The sequence below is a fragment of the Camelus ferus genome, chromosome 5 (genome assembly GCF_009834535.1).
Source record: "Camelus ferus isolate YT-003-E chromosome 5, BCGSAC_Cfer_1.0, whole genome shotgun sequence".
NCBI lineage: Eukaryota > Metazoa > Chordata > Mammalia > Artiodactyla > Camelidae > Camelus > Camelus ferus.
Genome location: NC_045700.1, coordinates 85,556,630 through 85,575,164, shown reverse-complemented (window position 1 = coordinate 85,575,164; position 18,535 = coordinate 85,556,630). Strand labels below are relative to the sequence as shown.

At 41.2% G+C, this 18,535-nt stretch overlaps 1 protein-coding gene across 21 annotated transcripts in view; it reads left to right on the top strand.

Annotated features, from left to right (window-relative positions):
- DOCK10 (dedicator of cytokinesis 10) overlaps positions 1 to 18,535 on the top strand; it is a 241,864-nt gene that overhangs the window by 98,181 nt on the left and 125,148 nt on the right. For all 21 annotated transcript variants that reach the window (XM_032480362.1, XM_032480371.1, XM_032480370.1 and 18 more), the window contains exons 2-3: positions 4,108 to 4,227; positions 16,782 to 16,871. In XM_032480362.1, the coding sequence (XP_032336253.1) occupies positions 4,108 to 4,227; positions 16,782 to 16,871 (210 nt within the window). The remainder of the gene's footprint in view (positions 1 to 4,107; positions 4,228 to 16,781; positions 16,872 to 18,535) is intronic.

The following is an 18,535-nucleotide window of genomic DNA, read 5'->3' as shown; positions in this document are numbered from 1 at the left end:
TCACTTTAAAATAGAGTCCCAGAAAAGGAATTCCTGGATGAAAGGATATAAACTTATTTACTCAACAAATATTCATACAGCTCTTTGTACATACTAAATTTATAATACAAGTGCCTTAAATCCATGACTAGTAAAAGTCTAAAACTCACAGCCTTTATCTGTTAACACTTATGTAATGAGTATTATGGGTATAGTGTTCTAAGAGCATAACAAATATTAGCTCATTTAATCCTATGACATAGCTCCTACTAAGATGTCCATTTTACAGATCGGGAAACTAAGGCACAGAGATTCTAACTAACATGCCCAAAGTTCCATAACCCAAAAGTAGCAATGCCAGGACTAGGAGCCCAGGAATTCTGGTTCTAGAGTACATGTTACACTCTCTGTTCCATCTCAGCATAGAAAACCTATAATCACACTCTTGCTTTATTTTGGACTTCCCTGAAACAAAGCTGGATAGTCTAGGTTATTTTTTGGTTAGATTCTGAAGAGACATCTAGGTTGATCATTTAGTCATTTGACTTTTTTCAGTGTACATACTTCTCACGCTTAGATCTTTAGTGTCATCTCTTCACCTGTTTGATTTTGAGTTATAACAATAAAAACTAATTCAGATCTTTGTAATGGAATACTGTGTTCTTGAAATTGGAATCTTTAGCCAAGGTGTGGACATTCTGCTTGCTTCAGACCCAGTAAATGGCTCCTGGCTGCCCTGGCTGTTACCAAGATGGCAGTTTCACCAACTCCAGGGTTTAGACTTGGAAGAAAGCATTTGTTTTTGTGACCGGAGCCCATTCTTCTGTTGTGAAGTCAAATTGAAAGAGCTGAGAATTTGGGGAAGTAGATCAAACAAATCTCTTAATACTATATAAGAAGAATAGCCCTGTTACGCCTGTGGTGCAACACCAGCCCTGCTGCATAATAACAGAGGCTGGTGGGTGCCTTTTCCCATGCCTGGAGTGATTTTAGAACAGCTAATGAAATTCATTACTCATCTAAGAGAAAAAGAGTAAGAGTAAAAAGCACTATAAAAATCCAGGCCAATCCAGGGTAATCTTGGCACATGCCTTATCCCAGTTGGGGCATTTCCAAAAGAAAGAGGCACATTAAATTCAGGAGGGACAATCCAACCATTGTAAAGCTGTAAATCAATGCTGCTCAGTTCCCAGTTTTACCCAACGTCTCTATAAGGGGCAGGAGTGAGAAATTAACCAATCCCATCGTCATTGTGGACATCTGTCTCTTTAACCAAAGCGCGGAGCAGACAGTTCTCTTGCTCCAGAGAGAGCTACCGGTTGCCTAGCCTGGATTCTCACCATCACAGATGCAGAAGACCTTCTTGGCAAGCATCGCCAAATCCCAGGCTCTAGGTGCTAGGGAAGATCTTGTTATTTTTATTTACAAAGCTCATATTCACAAAATTATGAAATATTGACTATCTTGAATATTGGGCATCGATTAACAAATTCCCTGGAGAGACAGAACTTTACTAATGTGTCTTCCAGAGATCAAACTTTAATAAATTATATGAAGCAGATCTGCTAGGTTTTGCAGCCCCATGTCAAAATAACTTCAGTGCCACATTTTTAAACAGGAGAGGCTTGATAAATGTCGTTCATTAATTGGTGGGAACGTCATAGCCCGAAATGAGAAAAGGAAAACATGGCTTTCAACAGGTGCTTACAAGCTATGGCAATTATTACATATGTCAAGGAGAGTTTAGGATTTACTTTTCCGATGGTTTTGTTAATAACCCGTGACTTGTGAGCTCTGATTTTCCTATTGTGCTAATATAGGTGGGATTCATTTTAGGTGGAGTTTGGCCCTAGTACAAGATCGTCTTTGAGAGTCTCCTTGACTTGGGCTTGTTTATTTACACTCAAGTTTTGATTAACGGGAGAGCAATTTTAAATGATAGTGAGAACAAGATTGCAGAAGGCCGTTGAAAACATCCCTATGTCATTTGCCTTAAAAACCTATGAATTGCAACTAAGCCGCACTCTCACACTCCTCTTCATGTTGGTGTGAAGAAGTAGCAGAAAAGGGAAAGTGCCAGAAGTAACATCAGGGGCTGTTGGCATCATACACTTGAGCTGAAGAAACAGTGAGGGAAGAGGGCGTGATCAACCGACTCCATAGCAGAGATGAGAGCTTCCTGATGGTTTTACAAGACTTTCTGTTTTATTCGCTCCATTCCATACACAAACACAATATTAGGGACAAGAAAGGAGGTTCCAGAATAAGCCAGATGTAAGGCTTATCAGGACCACTGGTAACACAAGTGTGTGACATTGCAGGGTAAGAGGTGACAGGCTGCTGAAGTCTGCTGCTGAGCTGGGGTGAAATGACACTACTCAGAGGCATTCAAAGCCAACTAAACATAAAAGGAAGTAAGTGTTTGCGCCAAGTCAAACATCTGGAGCATGCGTTTGCTTCTTGAGCTATCAATCTGTGCTCCTTGAAATTAATCTTTGCCTGGGAAAATAGGGAATTGGAACTTCAAAAAGTTTATAATAGAAAAATCATATCAAAAGGCAGGGAAGAGATGCAAGAAGGACTTTAAAAAGATCATGCATCATCGCATAGTGTCTCTGGTTTCTACTTCAACATATTGAACATTTCAAAGCTTTCCCTAAACAGATTATGTTGGACAACTAAATTTTTTCTTTTCTCCAAATATTGCATGAAGTCCTATATATTTATTTGTTAAATCTAGCAAATTTACTTGAAGGGCCCTTCCAGAGAGAATATTCAGCTTTCATCATCCTCAATTTAATGAAGCATTTGTAAAATGGGTTGGTTTTTGTTTTGTTTTAATGCAGAAAGTACACATGGAAACCCTAATTGCTGGCCCACTGTGTTACATTTTGGGTTTTTTGTTTTTTGGAAAAGACATTTACTGCCCCTTTGAAGAGCCCATTAGCAATTATTAAAATGTTAGTGATAGTTCCTTGGAGTTATACCAGCAGAGAGATCTTCCAAAGAAGGCTTTATAAATGGAAGCTAAACCTGTGTGCTTTTCAGAGTGGAGAGGGGCAGGGTTGGTGGGAAGGTATCTGTTGATGTCATTGACATAAGCAAGAAAAAAAATGTACTTCCATTTCTGAGATCACTTTAGCCTCCAAATTTCATGATGACCACTCCAGCTTCCAAGAGCCCCCCCACCCCCGCCAATAACTAAATAATCCAAACAACCATCCTCCCTCACTTTTTTTTTTTTAAGGTTTCATGAATGCCTTGTCCAGGGGCCAAGGGAACTCAGACTGTGTCCTCGGTTTTCTGTTTTGTAATGTTTTAGTCTTTACGCTAGGCCCCGTCTTTCTCGCTCTGAGTTCTGTATGTGTGGAGTAGACACATCAACCTAGAATGAGACCGCCAGCCTTCTCCTGTTGACCTTCACCTTTTGGGCAGCTTCTTTGAGGGAGGTACCTTTCCCTTTGGCTTTGAGACTTTAACGTGATGAGATTATCTGGTTCTTTTTTTTCAGACTCTTCTCCACCTTCACCACCCTGTGTCCATAATAGTTGTGTTGTTCAGTTCTGTTAGAGAATTACCCAGCTTATCTCTGTAGCAGCAGAGAGGCTCAGAGCCAAGCAGTTAATCCTGACACAGGATCCATGTTTCACTGACAACTCAGACAGTCTGTGATACTTTGATTGCTAGCGGGAAGCCAACATTTTGAAATAGAGCCGAGTAGACCTCACAAAGAAGTATCTAATTCACCAAAAATGATGATCATCATCCTAATACTAGAGCATGTAAGCAGAAGGCCTTTTCTCACATTGATGAAGATCAAGTTTACCAAACATCTACTCTACGGATGTGACGGGGCTGAGGACCATGTGCACTGGGGGCTCGGTGCTGAAAGCTTGACTTACTGAGTGAGCTGTAGGGTGCTTCAGTATCTTCTCATGTTATTTCAGATCTGGAAATAATAGCTATGTGGCCTTGCCCCCAGATGCCTGGAGTCACCGTGACTCCCTTGGAAGGCCTGCACGATGTCGAAGCCTTGGTGATTCTAAGAAATGAAATCCAGCCAGACATAGAGAAGAAGCAAAAGTCTATGTGTCCGTGGTTTTAATACGATATTTTATTTTTCTACAGCAAGAAAAGCCCAGGCTGATCGAGCCTTTGGATTATGAAGCTGTCGTTGAAGAGCTTGAAAAGACCTATCAGAATCATGCCCTCCGAGACCTCCTGTTCTTCCCCAGTGACGACTTCTCAGTAAGTGTTGTCTTCTCAAGCCATCTGAGTTCAGGGGGGCCCCACAGGATGATCTTCCTGAATTGGGTTGCTGTCTTTGGGGAGCTCAGCCCTCTGCCTGTGGTCACCTACATCACTATCCACATCCAGCAATAGAAAGTGCCCAAGGGTCTTCTAGAGGTGGAAGATTGGCGGCTCAGTGACACAGTGGCCACTGGGGATGGGACAGCCATGGGATGCTGCCTGGTTCCACGTGGTACTTGTGTCCCTGCCAATATCTTTACCTGGCCTCACAGAGCACTTCCTCCCTCAGGCCATTTCTAACTGAAAGCTTCCAAGCAACTGAAACCAACCGATGGCAGAGGTGGGAAACTCTTGGCACCAAAGGTGCAATTCTCAGAAATCACCCTTAATCTTGTCCTTTAATGCAGCCATGTTGAGCCTTGTGGGCAAAGAAAGGCAGGCAAACACATCTTCGTGGGAAGGCTTGTGATCTGAGATATACCCGCTTTAGGTCGGGGCTCACTGGCACACAGATGCTCCTGAGGGTAGTCGAGGGAATGAGTAAAAAGGAATTATTCGTTTTGGAGACAAACTCAGTAAAGTCATGGATGGTGAGCGCCGTGTGTCCCAAACATTCCATCTGTGGTCATCTGAAACGTGTTCAAATTGTTAGTGAATATCTATGTAAACAGAGATCTCAGTGGGCAGCTGGTAATCTTTCCTGTTTTTTTTTTTTTTCTTTTCTAAAAGAAAGGTAGTCTCAGACATCACAAACATGAGCATCTTAAAGCAGGTGAAAAGGCAGCTCCAAGGTAACCACTGGAATATGAAATAACCGTTGTCCGCGGAAACCTCTGTTGAGCTGCTGGGGCCTCAGGACTTTCAGTTCCTGAAACAGCCTCGAACTTCCATTCCCTCTCTTATTTGGGGGCACATCTGGCTTCTGGCTTCTAAAGGTTCATTTGTTTCACCTTTCTCCCTGGATTAATAAAAAAGGAGGTATATGGAAGTCAACAATTTTTCTGTTCCAAGTACAAAGAATGATGGAAGGAAGGAGATAGATTTGTAAGTAGGAGAAAAGAAACTTCCAATCTGCTTCTCAGATTTTTAAGTGGCTCTCACTTTAGCATTGGACACACTTTAAGAGAGAAGTATCTCAGGCAGAAACCTCATTTCCTTGGTTGGACCAAGCCACTGGGGTTGAACTGCAAGCACAAAGTTGAACTACGTTTTATTTTTTTAATTCCACATCCTCATTTTCCTTCAGACCAAAGGGTATACCTTGACCAGCAGCCTCTTTCTGTCAAACAACACCAAAAAATTGGCACCTTTTCTTCTAGGTCTATTGTTCAGAAATATGTCAAAAGCTACTCCAAGTTCCCCCAGACCAAGAAGAGAGTGGAGGCATGTAGATGGAATATAACGTTTGCACTGAATTTGAGTTTAGTTTTTGGCATCTTTTCACACTTGTGTAAGTTAAGGATGCTCTGATTACTCTATGTCCTTTGCTTTCCTTAATAGTATAAATAGAGCATATAATAATATACTTCCTTATTTTCCTGATGCAATATTCCAGTAAATACACTGAATCCTTTTATCTTGTGCTTGCTTAAAATATTTCGGTGGTCACCCCATGTTGCCTTCAAAATGATCAGCGAACACTGTGGCACTTCCTAAGGGCTTCTCCAAGGTCTGGTCCTTGCCTGTCTCTCAAGGCCATGGTCTTCCTCCCCCACCCCACCTCCCACTCTATCATACACAGTCACCCTCATTCCCAACTGGGGTAAAATACTAGCAAAATTCTGAACATAACATTCTGTCACCCCTCAGACTGTGTCCTTCCTTCGTCACTCAACAAACATCTAAGGCATTACACCCAATAGTCAGTATTAATCTCAGAATGAAGAAACAACAGTGATTAGAAACTACCTTGTTTAAGGAAAGCTTAACTTTTGGTAGGAGGAATCAGGCAAAAAAAAAATTAATTATTTAACAAGATAATTCAAATGAAGAACAGTTCTGTGAGGAATGACCAGGGCCGTGTAATAGAAATAACGAGGGGAAGAACTGAGGTAGACTAGATGGTCAAGGAGCGCACCTCTGCTGAGCTGACATGGGAGCTGAGCTCTGAATTCCCACAGAGGACCAACCATGCTAAAGCCTGGGGGAGGAGGGAGGGTTTTAGGCTGCAGGGAGCTGTCACCAAGGCCCTGGAGAGCTCTGAGATTGAGGAGCGGTGTCAGAGGAACAGAGAGAGTGGTTGGAGTTGAGATCAGGCAAGGACAAGATAAGGCATTTGCATCTTATTTGAAAGACCAGTAGCAAGTCACTGGAGTATGTCAAGAAATGACCTGGGGTACTTTACCAAAAGCTCATCTGGCCTCTGCATGGAGAACCCATCACAGCCTGTAGAGGAAGCTGGGAGACCAGCAGGGTGCATAACTCCCAATTAACAGGAGCTCAAGAGTATTTGACGCCACCTTATTACCAGAAAATACCATATTAGACAAAATGCTGAATTTTCATTTGCATCAAGCAATGTTTTGACAAAAAGATTGAATATTATTACCACATCAGGTTGCTAGCTTTTGAACAAAATTCAGATGGTTTCTTTTTCCTCTTTCCTGCTCTGCAGAGTCAGGGTTGACAAACTATAGCTCATGGTTGACCTGCTGCCTGATTCTGTACAACCCATGAACTAAGAATGGTTTTTATGTGTGTGTGTGTGTGTTTTAATATGACCCTGTTTTATTTTCTTCATAGAACTGGTTAAATGATTGAAGAAAAAAATTATACCCCATGAAAATTATATGAAATGCAGATTTTGGCATCCATGAGTAAAATTTTATTTGAACCCAGTGACACCCATCCATTCAACCTGCTGTCAATGGTTGTTTTCATGATGCAGTTGCAGAGTTACAGCAGGGGTGTAGTAATTGCAGCAGAAAAATCTTTTAAGGTTTTCTGTCTGACACTTTACAGAAGAAGTGTGGGGGCTCCTGCTGTATGGTCCAACAACGTTCAGTTTTGGTTTTCTTTTCCTTTCCCTCTGTGTGGAGTAAAGCCCTTCCTTCAGTGCCCTCTGCCACTGGCTGCTCCATCCTCAGCCTGCATCACATTTCAGGGGTCTTGCTCACCAGCAGCCAGGCTGCCGTTCACCTGGCTAGTGTATCATTTCCCAGGCTCATCCTTGAGTGACAGGCAGGGATTCTCTGGGATGTGTGTGCACGATCTCCGCTCATCCAATGGGAAGTGGTGGTGGACCACCCACTCCAATCCCAAGGCATCTCAGGATGGAAGGAGAGGGAGCAGCCCCATCTCCCCACCCTCCCCCCAGATGTTCTTAGTCCAGTTGTGCCCCACGGATTGAAGAATTCAGCTCACTTCTGTGTTTCCAAGTTACCAAGCACCCACACTTGCCTCCGACATGATTCATTCCTTGGTTTGTTTAATCAATATTTATTCAGCACCCACGAGGTGCTGAATATAGAACAGCACTTCCCAGACAAGTGAGACTGACAAGAAAAGCAGAAGCCCTGTGTTTAAGGAGTGTGTGCCCTAATATGGATGAAAATTTAAGTTGATTTAAGGATGCTTAGGGTTAAGAAATAACAAGAAACAGGGGCTTCCTCTGGTCCTTGATACCCCTTAGAGGAGGTCATTTTTTTGCCAAGGCAGCATTCCATTTGTGCTGCTGGCCCAAGCCCTCATCATCCTTTTTCGCCTGGATCCCCAGAAGTGGCCTTTAACCAGTCTTCCTCCCTCCTTCTTTGCCTTGCTTTGATTTATTCAGAGGACGCTCTTAGAGATACAGATCAGATCATGCCACGCCTCTAGTTCAAACTTTCCAGTGGTTTTCCTTTGCCTTTAGAGTCAAAGCCAGCTCCTCACCTGACTGCTGATGATCTCTGAGCCCTTACCTCCTGGCCCTGTGTCCCTTGGTCACTACCCAGATACCCAGCATTCCTTGGGTTCTCTGAGCTTCCCAAGCCCGCCCCTCTGTAGGGCCCAGGGCAGCTGGTCCCTGTCTTTCATTCACGATTCAGTTCAGATGCTGCCTCTTCCAAGAAGCGTCCCTGACATCCAGCCTCCATTACCCCACTCCCACCCTGTGTGACTCTGTCACATGCCCTTATTGGCTTCTCTTCAGAACACTCATCACTACCTAGAAAGGTCTCGGTTTGCTTTTTCACTCCTGTCACTTGTTTCTCACCATCAGAGAGCCTCCTGCAGGATGGGGATGTCCCTGTCTTGATCATTGCAAGATCCCCAGCATCTAGAATAGCACTTGGCACCAAGTAGGTGGGAAATGAATATTTATTCCATGAGTTGTCCTTCAGACACATGTGGGTTGCTATTTTAGAATATAACTTTGAAGGGGAGGGTATAGCTCAGTGGTAGAGCATGTGCCTAGTATGCACGAGGTCCTGGCTTCAATCCCCAGTACCGCCATTAAAAAAAAAAAAATCAAAAAAACAAAAAGTGCAACATGTGGAATGGTGGAATGTAACTGTTGAGCCAAAAGGATCATTCTGAAATGACATTTGAGAATAAAGAGAATGAAGTCATTAGCTTTGCTTAATGATCATCAACGTGGTGCTTTCCTCTTTGACACAGCTTCACATATCACCTGAAAAGAAACAGCCCTAAGATCATGATTCCCTTCCCCAGAGGCTCATTCCACCTGGCGCAGAGCTGCTGCCAGCAGAGGCTAACTTCCCCCCATAACACAGTATACTTATTCCTTCGCTTTCTGTTACTAGACAAGGGGGAAATCAGTTCATATCTGCATTTTTAAGGACCCAACGCAACTTCTAACTCATGGACATCCAGGAAAGATTGTTGAACATTGAATTAAAATTGTCTTCTTCCAGGTTAAGAAAACAAAGTAGAAGCATTTTCCTTTATCTTAAGACACGGGGTAGAAGCCCTTCGTCTGGTGTGTGGGCTCTGGGAGCAGCAGTGCAATCTTCTGTAGCACTTGCTCATAATGGCCCCCTCGGAACAAGCAGTCTAGACGCGTGGATTAACTCATTCATTTCAAAAACATGGACTCCTTCGACAACTGTATTTGCTACCCTTGTTTTTCTCATCTTTCTTTTTGAAGCTGGCAGTCATAGAAACTTCAGATCAAAAAATAAAAAAACTTGGTCACCAAATTACAGCTTTGCACAATAGATCAGGAGTGTTAAGGAAGGAAAACACGACAAAAGAACAGTTTCAAGGACACACTGAATCAGATTGTCGAGTGATTCAGTGGAAGGAGAGACTGACACAGAACAGAAGGACCAAAAGTGAGAAAGCCAGAATTGAGTTTCTTGCTGAGCGAAAGATACAGAACGCCCAAAGTGGCATCGTTTCTGGGAGATGCAAAACCTTAAGTAAGAAAGTTCAGAGGTCTGACAGCCATTCTGACGCTGTGGGAAGACCACTCCATCACCCATGTTTTCACACTGCCCACACCAGTTAAACGGCTCTGTTTCCACTCAGTCTCCCGGCCCACCTGCTGTGGACTAAGTCCTGTATAGCAAGGGCACCCGCGTGAACAAGAAGCAGTGCCTCCACTTGAGAGGCCAGGCCACAGCGGCCAGAGGCATTTTCAAAGTCAGAGGTCTGCACTGCACACCTGAAATAGCCGGTCGACAGACTTATCGCGAATTTCTCAAATCGTTTCTTCATTATCAGTCGTTCGGAATTAGAATCTCAGGGCTCTCCAGTGCATCCTGCAATTTTGATGGCTTTTTATCAAGACTTTGTGAATTGTGATTTCTTGACATTTGTTCTTTCACAGAATGTTTTTAAGCTATAAAAAGCAGCTGGTACTTGGGGACTTCCAGTCTCTACCACGTGGGCCATTTTGTGAGAGGAAGCAGAAAGGCCTTAATGTCTTTTAAATGGAAAAGCAGAAAGGCCATGAGTGTTTATTTTTTTTCTTCTTATGCCTCTTCCTGAGACACAGCTTAACCTTTTTTAGGAATGTCAACCTCTTTTTAATCCTTGGGTTCTGGGCCTGAAAAGCAGGGTTTAAATGGCTCGTGTTGTTCATACAAGAACACTGTGATTGTGACTTAAAAGCTAAGTAATAGACTTTGTCAAACTAGGTTATTTTAAGTTATATTCCTCTCATTTACAAGCTAATGAAGCCGAGCTTCGGAAAGGCTCCTGTTCAAGGATGTAGAGTAACTGTGGAGATAGAAATCAAACACTTGACTTTTGCTATTAGAGTTTTTGTCTAAAACCTGCCAGCTGCTTCTTAGAAAAATAAGGTGCATGACTTGGGGGACATACGAACTCCCTGAATCCTTCAGTGAGTGGTGCTATTATAATATTGTAGAAAAAGGACACTAGGGTGCTTAACTTCAGTTCAATAAGGACATGTGGAGACTGCTCTGGCTTGCCCGGGCTAGGAATATGTGTCCATGTAAAGACTTCTACATGAATATTCATAGCAGCATTATTCATAATCCAAAGTGGAAACGACCCAAACCTCCATCAACCGAAGAACGGCTAAACAGAGTGTGGATCGTCCATACAATGGAATATTATTCAGCCGTAAAAGGAATGAAGTACTGAGACATGTTATAGCATGGATGAACCTTGAAAACATTATGCTAAGTGAAAGAAACCAGTCACAAAAGAGTACCCACGGTTTGATTCCATTTATGTGAAATGTCCACAACAGGCAAATCCATGGAGGCAGAAAGCTGATTGTTAGTTGCCTAGGGCTGGGAGGGGAGGGAGAGGGGGAAGTAACTGTTAATGGATGTGGGGTTTCCTTGGGGGGTGATGAAAATATCCTAAAATTAAATAGTGATGATGGTTGCATAATCCTGTGAAGAGACTTAAAACCACTGAATTCTATACTTTAAATTTATGGCATTGTCAGTTACATCTCAGTAACATGGCTATTTTTTAAAAAGATTGTTCTAAGCATTAAGGTAGGGGTGATGTAGATGGTCAGAGACAGGATATAAAAAATCATAAAAATACACACCTGTATTCATGTACTTCATTCTTTAGAAGGAATAAACAAAATATCCCAAAGAAGCAAAAAAGAACATGGCAAAACATTTCATTTATTGTTATCTTTTATTCCCAAAGCAGGTTTAATGTGGCTTGCTTGCGTATGAAAAGAACCACACATGCTAAAGGACTGGCTGAATTAATCACTCACAGAGGTCTAAAATATTCTAGAATTAATCTGCAGACTTCATGTGTGATACAGACAGTAAATGGTAGAGTTCAGAGAAGAGAAGCTGTCTGTTGGATGAATTAGAGAGGATTTTCAAAAGGAGCTGATTTTAAATCTGAGGTTAGGAAACAATGGGGAAAGAAAAGGGTTTTCTGGGAGGAGGAGGAGCATGGGCAAGGCATGTGCAGGAAGGAGCCAGCATGGGGGAAGGAGCCACATGGAAAGATGCGGTGGCAAGTTGGCGGCTGTGAGTTGGCTCATGTCTCAAGCCTGTTGCTTCTCTTGGGACCATGTGTGCAGGCCTCACACTGAGCAGGCTTCTTCCCTATGCCTCCTTGGAAAGTGAGCTCAGACCACAGCCTGAGTCCTTGCCAAGGAGAGGTCCTGGTGCAGTACGTATCTTTATATTGTTGGCACACCGTGTTCTACCAATTCTCACATTTTTCCATATGTAGAGTGTTGTGTCCTTCTCCCTTGGAGGAGGGGAGACACATTTTAGAGCCTGGAAAATGAAGCACAGAATAAAGCAGTGAAGTGACTTTCTCAGTGCTTTGCCAGTCCAAGAGTAAAAAGCCTTGAACCAGGTCTCCAAACTTCCCTAATTCTGTACTTAAGTACTATGATGGAGGAGTCACCACTCTTGACTTGGCTGGATGATGACAGCGCTCCAATAATGGGCACCCACTCACTGTTCGTGCAGTTCCCATACAGCTTAGCTGCAGCAAAAAAAAGACCTTCCCCTTAGAGCACAATGAAGGTGCAAAGTGAAATTCTCATGTACTTAAAAGAAAAATCATAATACTTTTCTGAATGGGGTCAAAATGTTTTTCAAGCAACAAATGTAGTACAAGTGTCTGCTCTACTGGAGTAAAAGGCAATGTTAGTGTCTTAATAGGAGTCATTTAGGTGAAGATCACTTTCAGACACGCTTAGGTTGGACTTGATCGTGAAGTGTTAGTTAAGAGCCCCTCTTGTGAGGCCTGTTGACTTCGCAAGCTCAGATTTCTCAAGCCGGGTTATCCTAAACGCTATCATTTTTTCCCCTTTTGAGCAGCTGGCATCTAGTAATGTCAGAGGGAGTTTTGCTCACCCCCCAAATAGGAAAAGTAGCTTCTCCTTTAGACTTTGACAGTGGCCTTTGGCCAGTTGAGAAGTGGCCCCTGTGTGCTTGGAATGAAGTCTCCTGTAGTCATTTTAGTCAGCAGAATGGTGGCCATGACAAAGCCACAAAGACTACCCACCGCAGGGGAGAAGGAGCCAGAAAGTGGCGGGGCTGTCGTGGGAGAAGTCTGAACATCGTGGGCCTGAAACTACAAACACAGGCCTGCGTGCCTCCCTTCATAAATAAAGGGACAGTTTTTATTTCCAAATGCCTAATCTCTGGACAACAGGCCCCCTTATAAGACTCTCCCACCAGAAGAGGCGCTCGGCTGAGCTCCAGGACAGCCTCGGATCTGTTTCATGCTGATGAGGTATGCTAATCGTCCACCCAAGGGCTGATAAAAGAGAACAGGAAGTCTGTTGTGGCCAAGGCAATTTGTAGTGGTCTGAAAGCATCTAATTCTCAGAAAAGAAATTCTTTGTAACCATATTAATACCCTTAACAATATGACTCTGTGTACTTTTCTCCTTATTTGATCAATTTCTTTTTGCTTCAGCAGAGACACATTCAAAGAAATAAAAAATGAACAAGATGGGGGGAGGGGATTAAGAGGTACAGACTATTATGTATAAAATAAATGAGCTACAAGGACATACAGTACAACACAGGGAATATGGCCAGTATTTTGTAGTAACTGTTCATGGAGTATAACCTTTAAAAATTGTGAATCACTATGTTGTACGCCTGTAACTTATGTAATACTGTACATCGACTGTACTTCAGTTAAAAAATGAAAAAAGAAATGAAAAACGAGTAGAAGAGCTACCATTTTTAAAGTTGAAATTTTATGAAGGCCTTCTGCCTTTTCAGGCAACTTCAGCATTGCAACAAACTGTAACCAAGGTCAGTCGCTCGTCATAGGCGTTCGTTATACATGTAATCCTTTTCTTGTATCTCATGTGCTCTGTGCAAAGTATTAGATGTGCAGTGACCCCATGCGTGTGGTAAAATACTGTTTTAGATTTATCGTATGGTTGCATGAGGGTGATTCAGCCCCAGCTGCCTTATTTAGTAAAAAATCAGCATCATATCATAACTAGAAGCCATCAAGAATCACACATCACCATTGTACATACGATTAATTTTTATCTCCCCAACCTGAATGGATTTCCAATCCCATACATTGTGTATGAGCATTAGCTTAGGTATTTGGGGCCCTGATCTTTATGACATCACAAATGAAGTAATCATATGATTCTTATTACTGGAAACCTGAGCCCACCTTCCAGAAACTTACCATTAAGGAAAAAAAAAAAACAAAAAACAAAAAACACCTTCTTAAACCAGCTCGGTGTTCACTCTGTTGTATTATACCACAGAGTACTGATCTTAGTGGGACAGTAGGTTTATGGTACAACTAAACAGGAAGCTAAACTTTGGGCCTCTTTACTCTCCATCAGACTTAGATTATTTTAGAGCAGCTGTTATTTTTTTTAAAGGCAAGAAATCAATAAGAAATTATATATAGTAGACAAAATCGGGTGTGTTCAGGGCGGTATGGCTGTAGACTGATAATGAAAAGGAGAAATCTTTTGCTTTTTATATAAAAATTTTTATTTTATAAAATATTGCCTGAAATACAGAAGATTTTTTGAATTAGAGAAAAAAAGTCTTTAATCTTGCCAGTAGATTACAATATGTAATATTGCCTGGAAAGCAATCAAGTTACACTGTGTATCTGCAAATTCTCTCTCCAAACAGGAAATATCACCCCCAGATCATTGAAATCCAGCAATAATCCCCAAGGCTCAGTTTAGGCATGGGTTTTAGTCTTCTAATCCAAACTTTCAATAGAATCTAGTTACTGTTTATCTTTGAGTAAATAACATGAAAGAAGCAACTTGAAAGAGAAAATTCAAAAGGAATCAAAAATGTAAAATCTAAATAGTAATAAATCCTTAATTGGCCCCATCATGCTTCACTTGAGAAGCAATGGTTCCTTGTGCGTGTGTCTACACTTGACCTTAGCACTTCCAAACTCTGTTCACAACTGCAGTCAAGTCCTAGGGCAAATGCACTGATTGAGGGACTCCCTATCTGTGTTTCAAGATGAGCATTTATTTTTGCCATAGGCTGTGTCTTGAATATCGTTCTCTCATTAGTTATCCTCTGATCTCACTGGAGTCACAAGACATTCTACCTCTTTCACAGTGTCCAAACCCCATCTCCCCCATATGCACATACATGCATGCACGCACACCCACACACAGATACACTCACACACCACACCCACTCACGTATACAGCTACACATACACACATATGCTCACCACACACATACGTATTTGCAATCAAATACAGCACACCTTCATGCATAATGACACTCACAGCACTCACATGGACACACTCATACACTACACCCAATCACACATGCTTACGCGGACACATACCACACACACTCAACACACTCAACACACTAAACAAATAAGTACTTGAGCACCCAACCAGGCGCTGAGGTTAGAGCGATGAACAAAACAGACCAAACTGATTTCCCTCACAGAGCTTATATCCAGAGTGAAGGAAAAGGGGGATTTGAAGAAAATCTGAGTCTAGAATTGGAAGGAAATGAATGATGCCACCCTTGGTGGCAGAGCTCGCGGCTTCAGCTGTGAACTCCGAAAACTGAATTCCCTGGACCCTTCTCCGCCCTATCTTCTCCAGAAGTAAGGATGGTTTTTGAGATGCTCATCTGTTTTAATAATTAGTCTAGAAGAAATGCCCTTCATCTAGAATGGCTCAAATGAACCTTATTTGGTGCTTTAGGAACAGTGACGAAACATTTGTGGGTTTGGGGGTGTACAAAATAAAAGAACCCAACTGTTGGTACCATGTATGTTGACAGACTCACCATGCCAGCATCCCAGTAATTGCCAAGGAGTACAGAACTAAAGGAAGCTGGGGGCTATGGAAAGTTACTGTTTTATGGCATCTCATATACAGAGGAGACAACTTGTGAATTCTCTTTCAAAGATTTTATTTTAAGAGATATTTTATATTTTTAGTTACTGTGTATTTATTTAATATAAAGTTGTTTGTTTAGCATTGGAGTTGAAAATGTTTTATTTATTCCAATGAAAGTAAAGACACCAAAAAAAAAAAATGACTTAGTTTCTGCAAGATCTGGATTTACTGAACACCCTTTCTTTTCTCCCACCCCAGTTGTGGCCCCCCACACACACAGCTTCTGGAAGGCGCTAAATTTACCCTGTGAATATTCAAGAGATTATTTATTGTAGGATTAAAATAATGCCGATTTTGTAAGTTTTCTTTTTCATTTCAGATTTATTTGAGCTTTAATAACAACGAAAGATAACAATAGAAATAAATTAGTCAAAATATAAAGATGCCCAAATTTTGTTTTCTTTGCAGGAGGAAACAGCTTAAAATTATGAGCTTCACAGATAAAACAGTAATTGTAACATCATAATCCTCCCTTATACACCAGGGATGTGTTCCAAGACCCCCCAATAGGTGCCTGAAATTACAGATAGCACTGAACTCTATATGTACTGTATTTTTTCCTATATACACATACCCATAATGAAGTTTAATTTGTAAATTAGGTATCGTAAAAGAGTAACAATATCTAATAATAAAACGAACAATTATAATGATATACGGTAATAGAAGTTATGTGAAGGTGGTCTTGCTCAAAATATCCCACGCTGTGCTCTCCCTTCTTCCTGTAATGATGTGAGGTGATGAAAAGCCTACGTGATGAGATGAAGTGAGGCGAACGATGTGGTGGCGCAGTACTGGGCTACAACTGACCTTCTGACAAGACATCAGAAGGAGGACCATCTGCTTCCAGTGATCCTGGATCTTCGAGTCCTGAGGATGTGGATGATACGGGACGGTGTGGGGGCAGGCCAAGTGGAATGACTCGAGATTTCATCATACTACTCAGAACAGCACATAATTTTAAATTGATGAGTTGTGTATTTCTGGAAGTTTCCATTTAATATTTTTGGACCCTGGTTAAACATGGGTAACTGAAACCACGGATAAAGGGGAACTATAATGTTTGTCGTGTTAATCAAAGGCAGGGTTGCCTCTCCCCTCCTAGGGATTACCTTGGGGAGAACTATGGAGGTTTCTTTGTCTTCTCTTATCCTTAAGTGCTGAGGTCGAATGCACTTCTTTATTGTGTCTTCCGTGTAAGGGTCTGCTCAACGCTTTTAAGCTGGAAGGCTTAATTTCCTTTCTTTATTCTTCTCAGACTGCCACGGTTTCTTGGGACATCCGAACATTGTACTCAACAGTCCCTGAAGATGCAGAGCACAAAGCAGAAAATTTACTAGTGAAAGAGGTAAATGCGATGCTTTCAATCCTTTATTTTACAGAGCTCTGCTTTCCCCCATGTTGTTCTTGATACAACTTACCCTTATTACTGTCTTCCTCTCCTTTTCAATAGACAATTCCAAATGCTATGGTTAGTCAGTGTCTTTCAACCTTTATTACCTGTTATTTCCTGCTGATTGCTCTTCATATCTAGTGACTATTCAAGTCTGGGATTTTTTTTCTTTTGTTTTTACTTAATTTAAAATCACTACATGGACAAATATTTGAGTGATCTAACAGGAAGATTTAATTTTATTTGGACTGAGTTGCAGGAAAGGCTCATGTTAAATGAGAATTTTGGATACCAGAGTTTCTGTTTTAAGAGATGTATTTCTTTCAAGTACCAACCATGGAAATAGTTAATGGTAAAACTATGTGGACAGCTTAAAGGGACTGATAAAATCCGGTCGGTGTAGCAGCTACTTGCGTTCAGTTAGTGTAGGACAGGCTTGTAAAATTGCTTCTTCTTCTAACCAGACTACAGGCTGCCTTGGGGGCAGGGTTCGGGCCGGCACTTAATAGCTACTTAGCAGATGAGTTACTGGGTTAGTAAGTGAAGCCAGTCCTTCCCTTACAGAAAATGCAGTGATAACACTAGTCCACTACAGGTCAAACTGAAGGCAGTGGAGTCTAAATGCAGTCTTTAATCCTGAGAAAGCAGTGTATCCCAATAAGGATTTAATCATAGCTACGTCCAATAGCCAAGCCCTTTCTCAGCTCTTAAACATATTTGTATAGGCTAGCCTTGTTAGTGTACGTATTAATACTAATCTGATTAATCATACATATTTACGTTGTACCATTCCATCCATATCATCTTTGCCATCATCTGGCCTTTTTTATTTTAACAATTTCATTATTTCATATTTATTTCCCACAGTTCACATTGAATTACCACACCTCCTAAAGAGGTTTAAAAAAAAAAAAAAGTGCAGATTCAGATAACATCAGGATATCTGAGTACACTGTTTTCACATTTACTGATAAAAATGTGGTGTCAGTCCCATAATATTTTGTTTTTAGTCCCCTTGGAGAAAGTTTTAATATCTAGCAAGGCATCACTGTTTAAAAAAAAAAAAGTGTTGGCAAATCATTTTCTGCACAAGCAAATCAGACTCATTGAGATCAGGTCTACAGAAGTCCTGCAGCAAATATATGTTAACTTAGGTAGGATCTGAAATGTTTATGATGTTGAATTCCTAACGGGATATTCAAGCAGGTCTTCTGTGTTCTTCACTAAAATATTTCACTTTCTTCATAAGGATCTTTAACTTTCTTGTTGAATTTATTTCCACGTATTTTGTGGTTTTGTTACGAATGGGAGTGGACTTTTAAAAAACCATTTCCTTTTCTTACTGTTCACTACTGATATTTTTAAAAAGCTGTTGATTTTCAAATATGCATAACTAGCTTCCTAAACTCTTTAATCCTAATCTTTTTTTTGGTTTTTAGGTCAGCTAAGAATTAAAAATTTCTTTTTTTCTAATAAGTATATTGTTTATTTAAATTTTGTCTTATTTTTATTACCTAATATCTCCAAAGCAGTGTTGAATAATAATGCTAGTATTGGGCAGCCTGTCTCATTCTTGATTTGGTGTTTTACGACCGTTTCTGTCACAAAAGAAGTGTCTG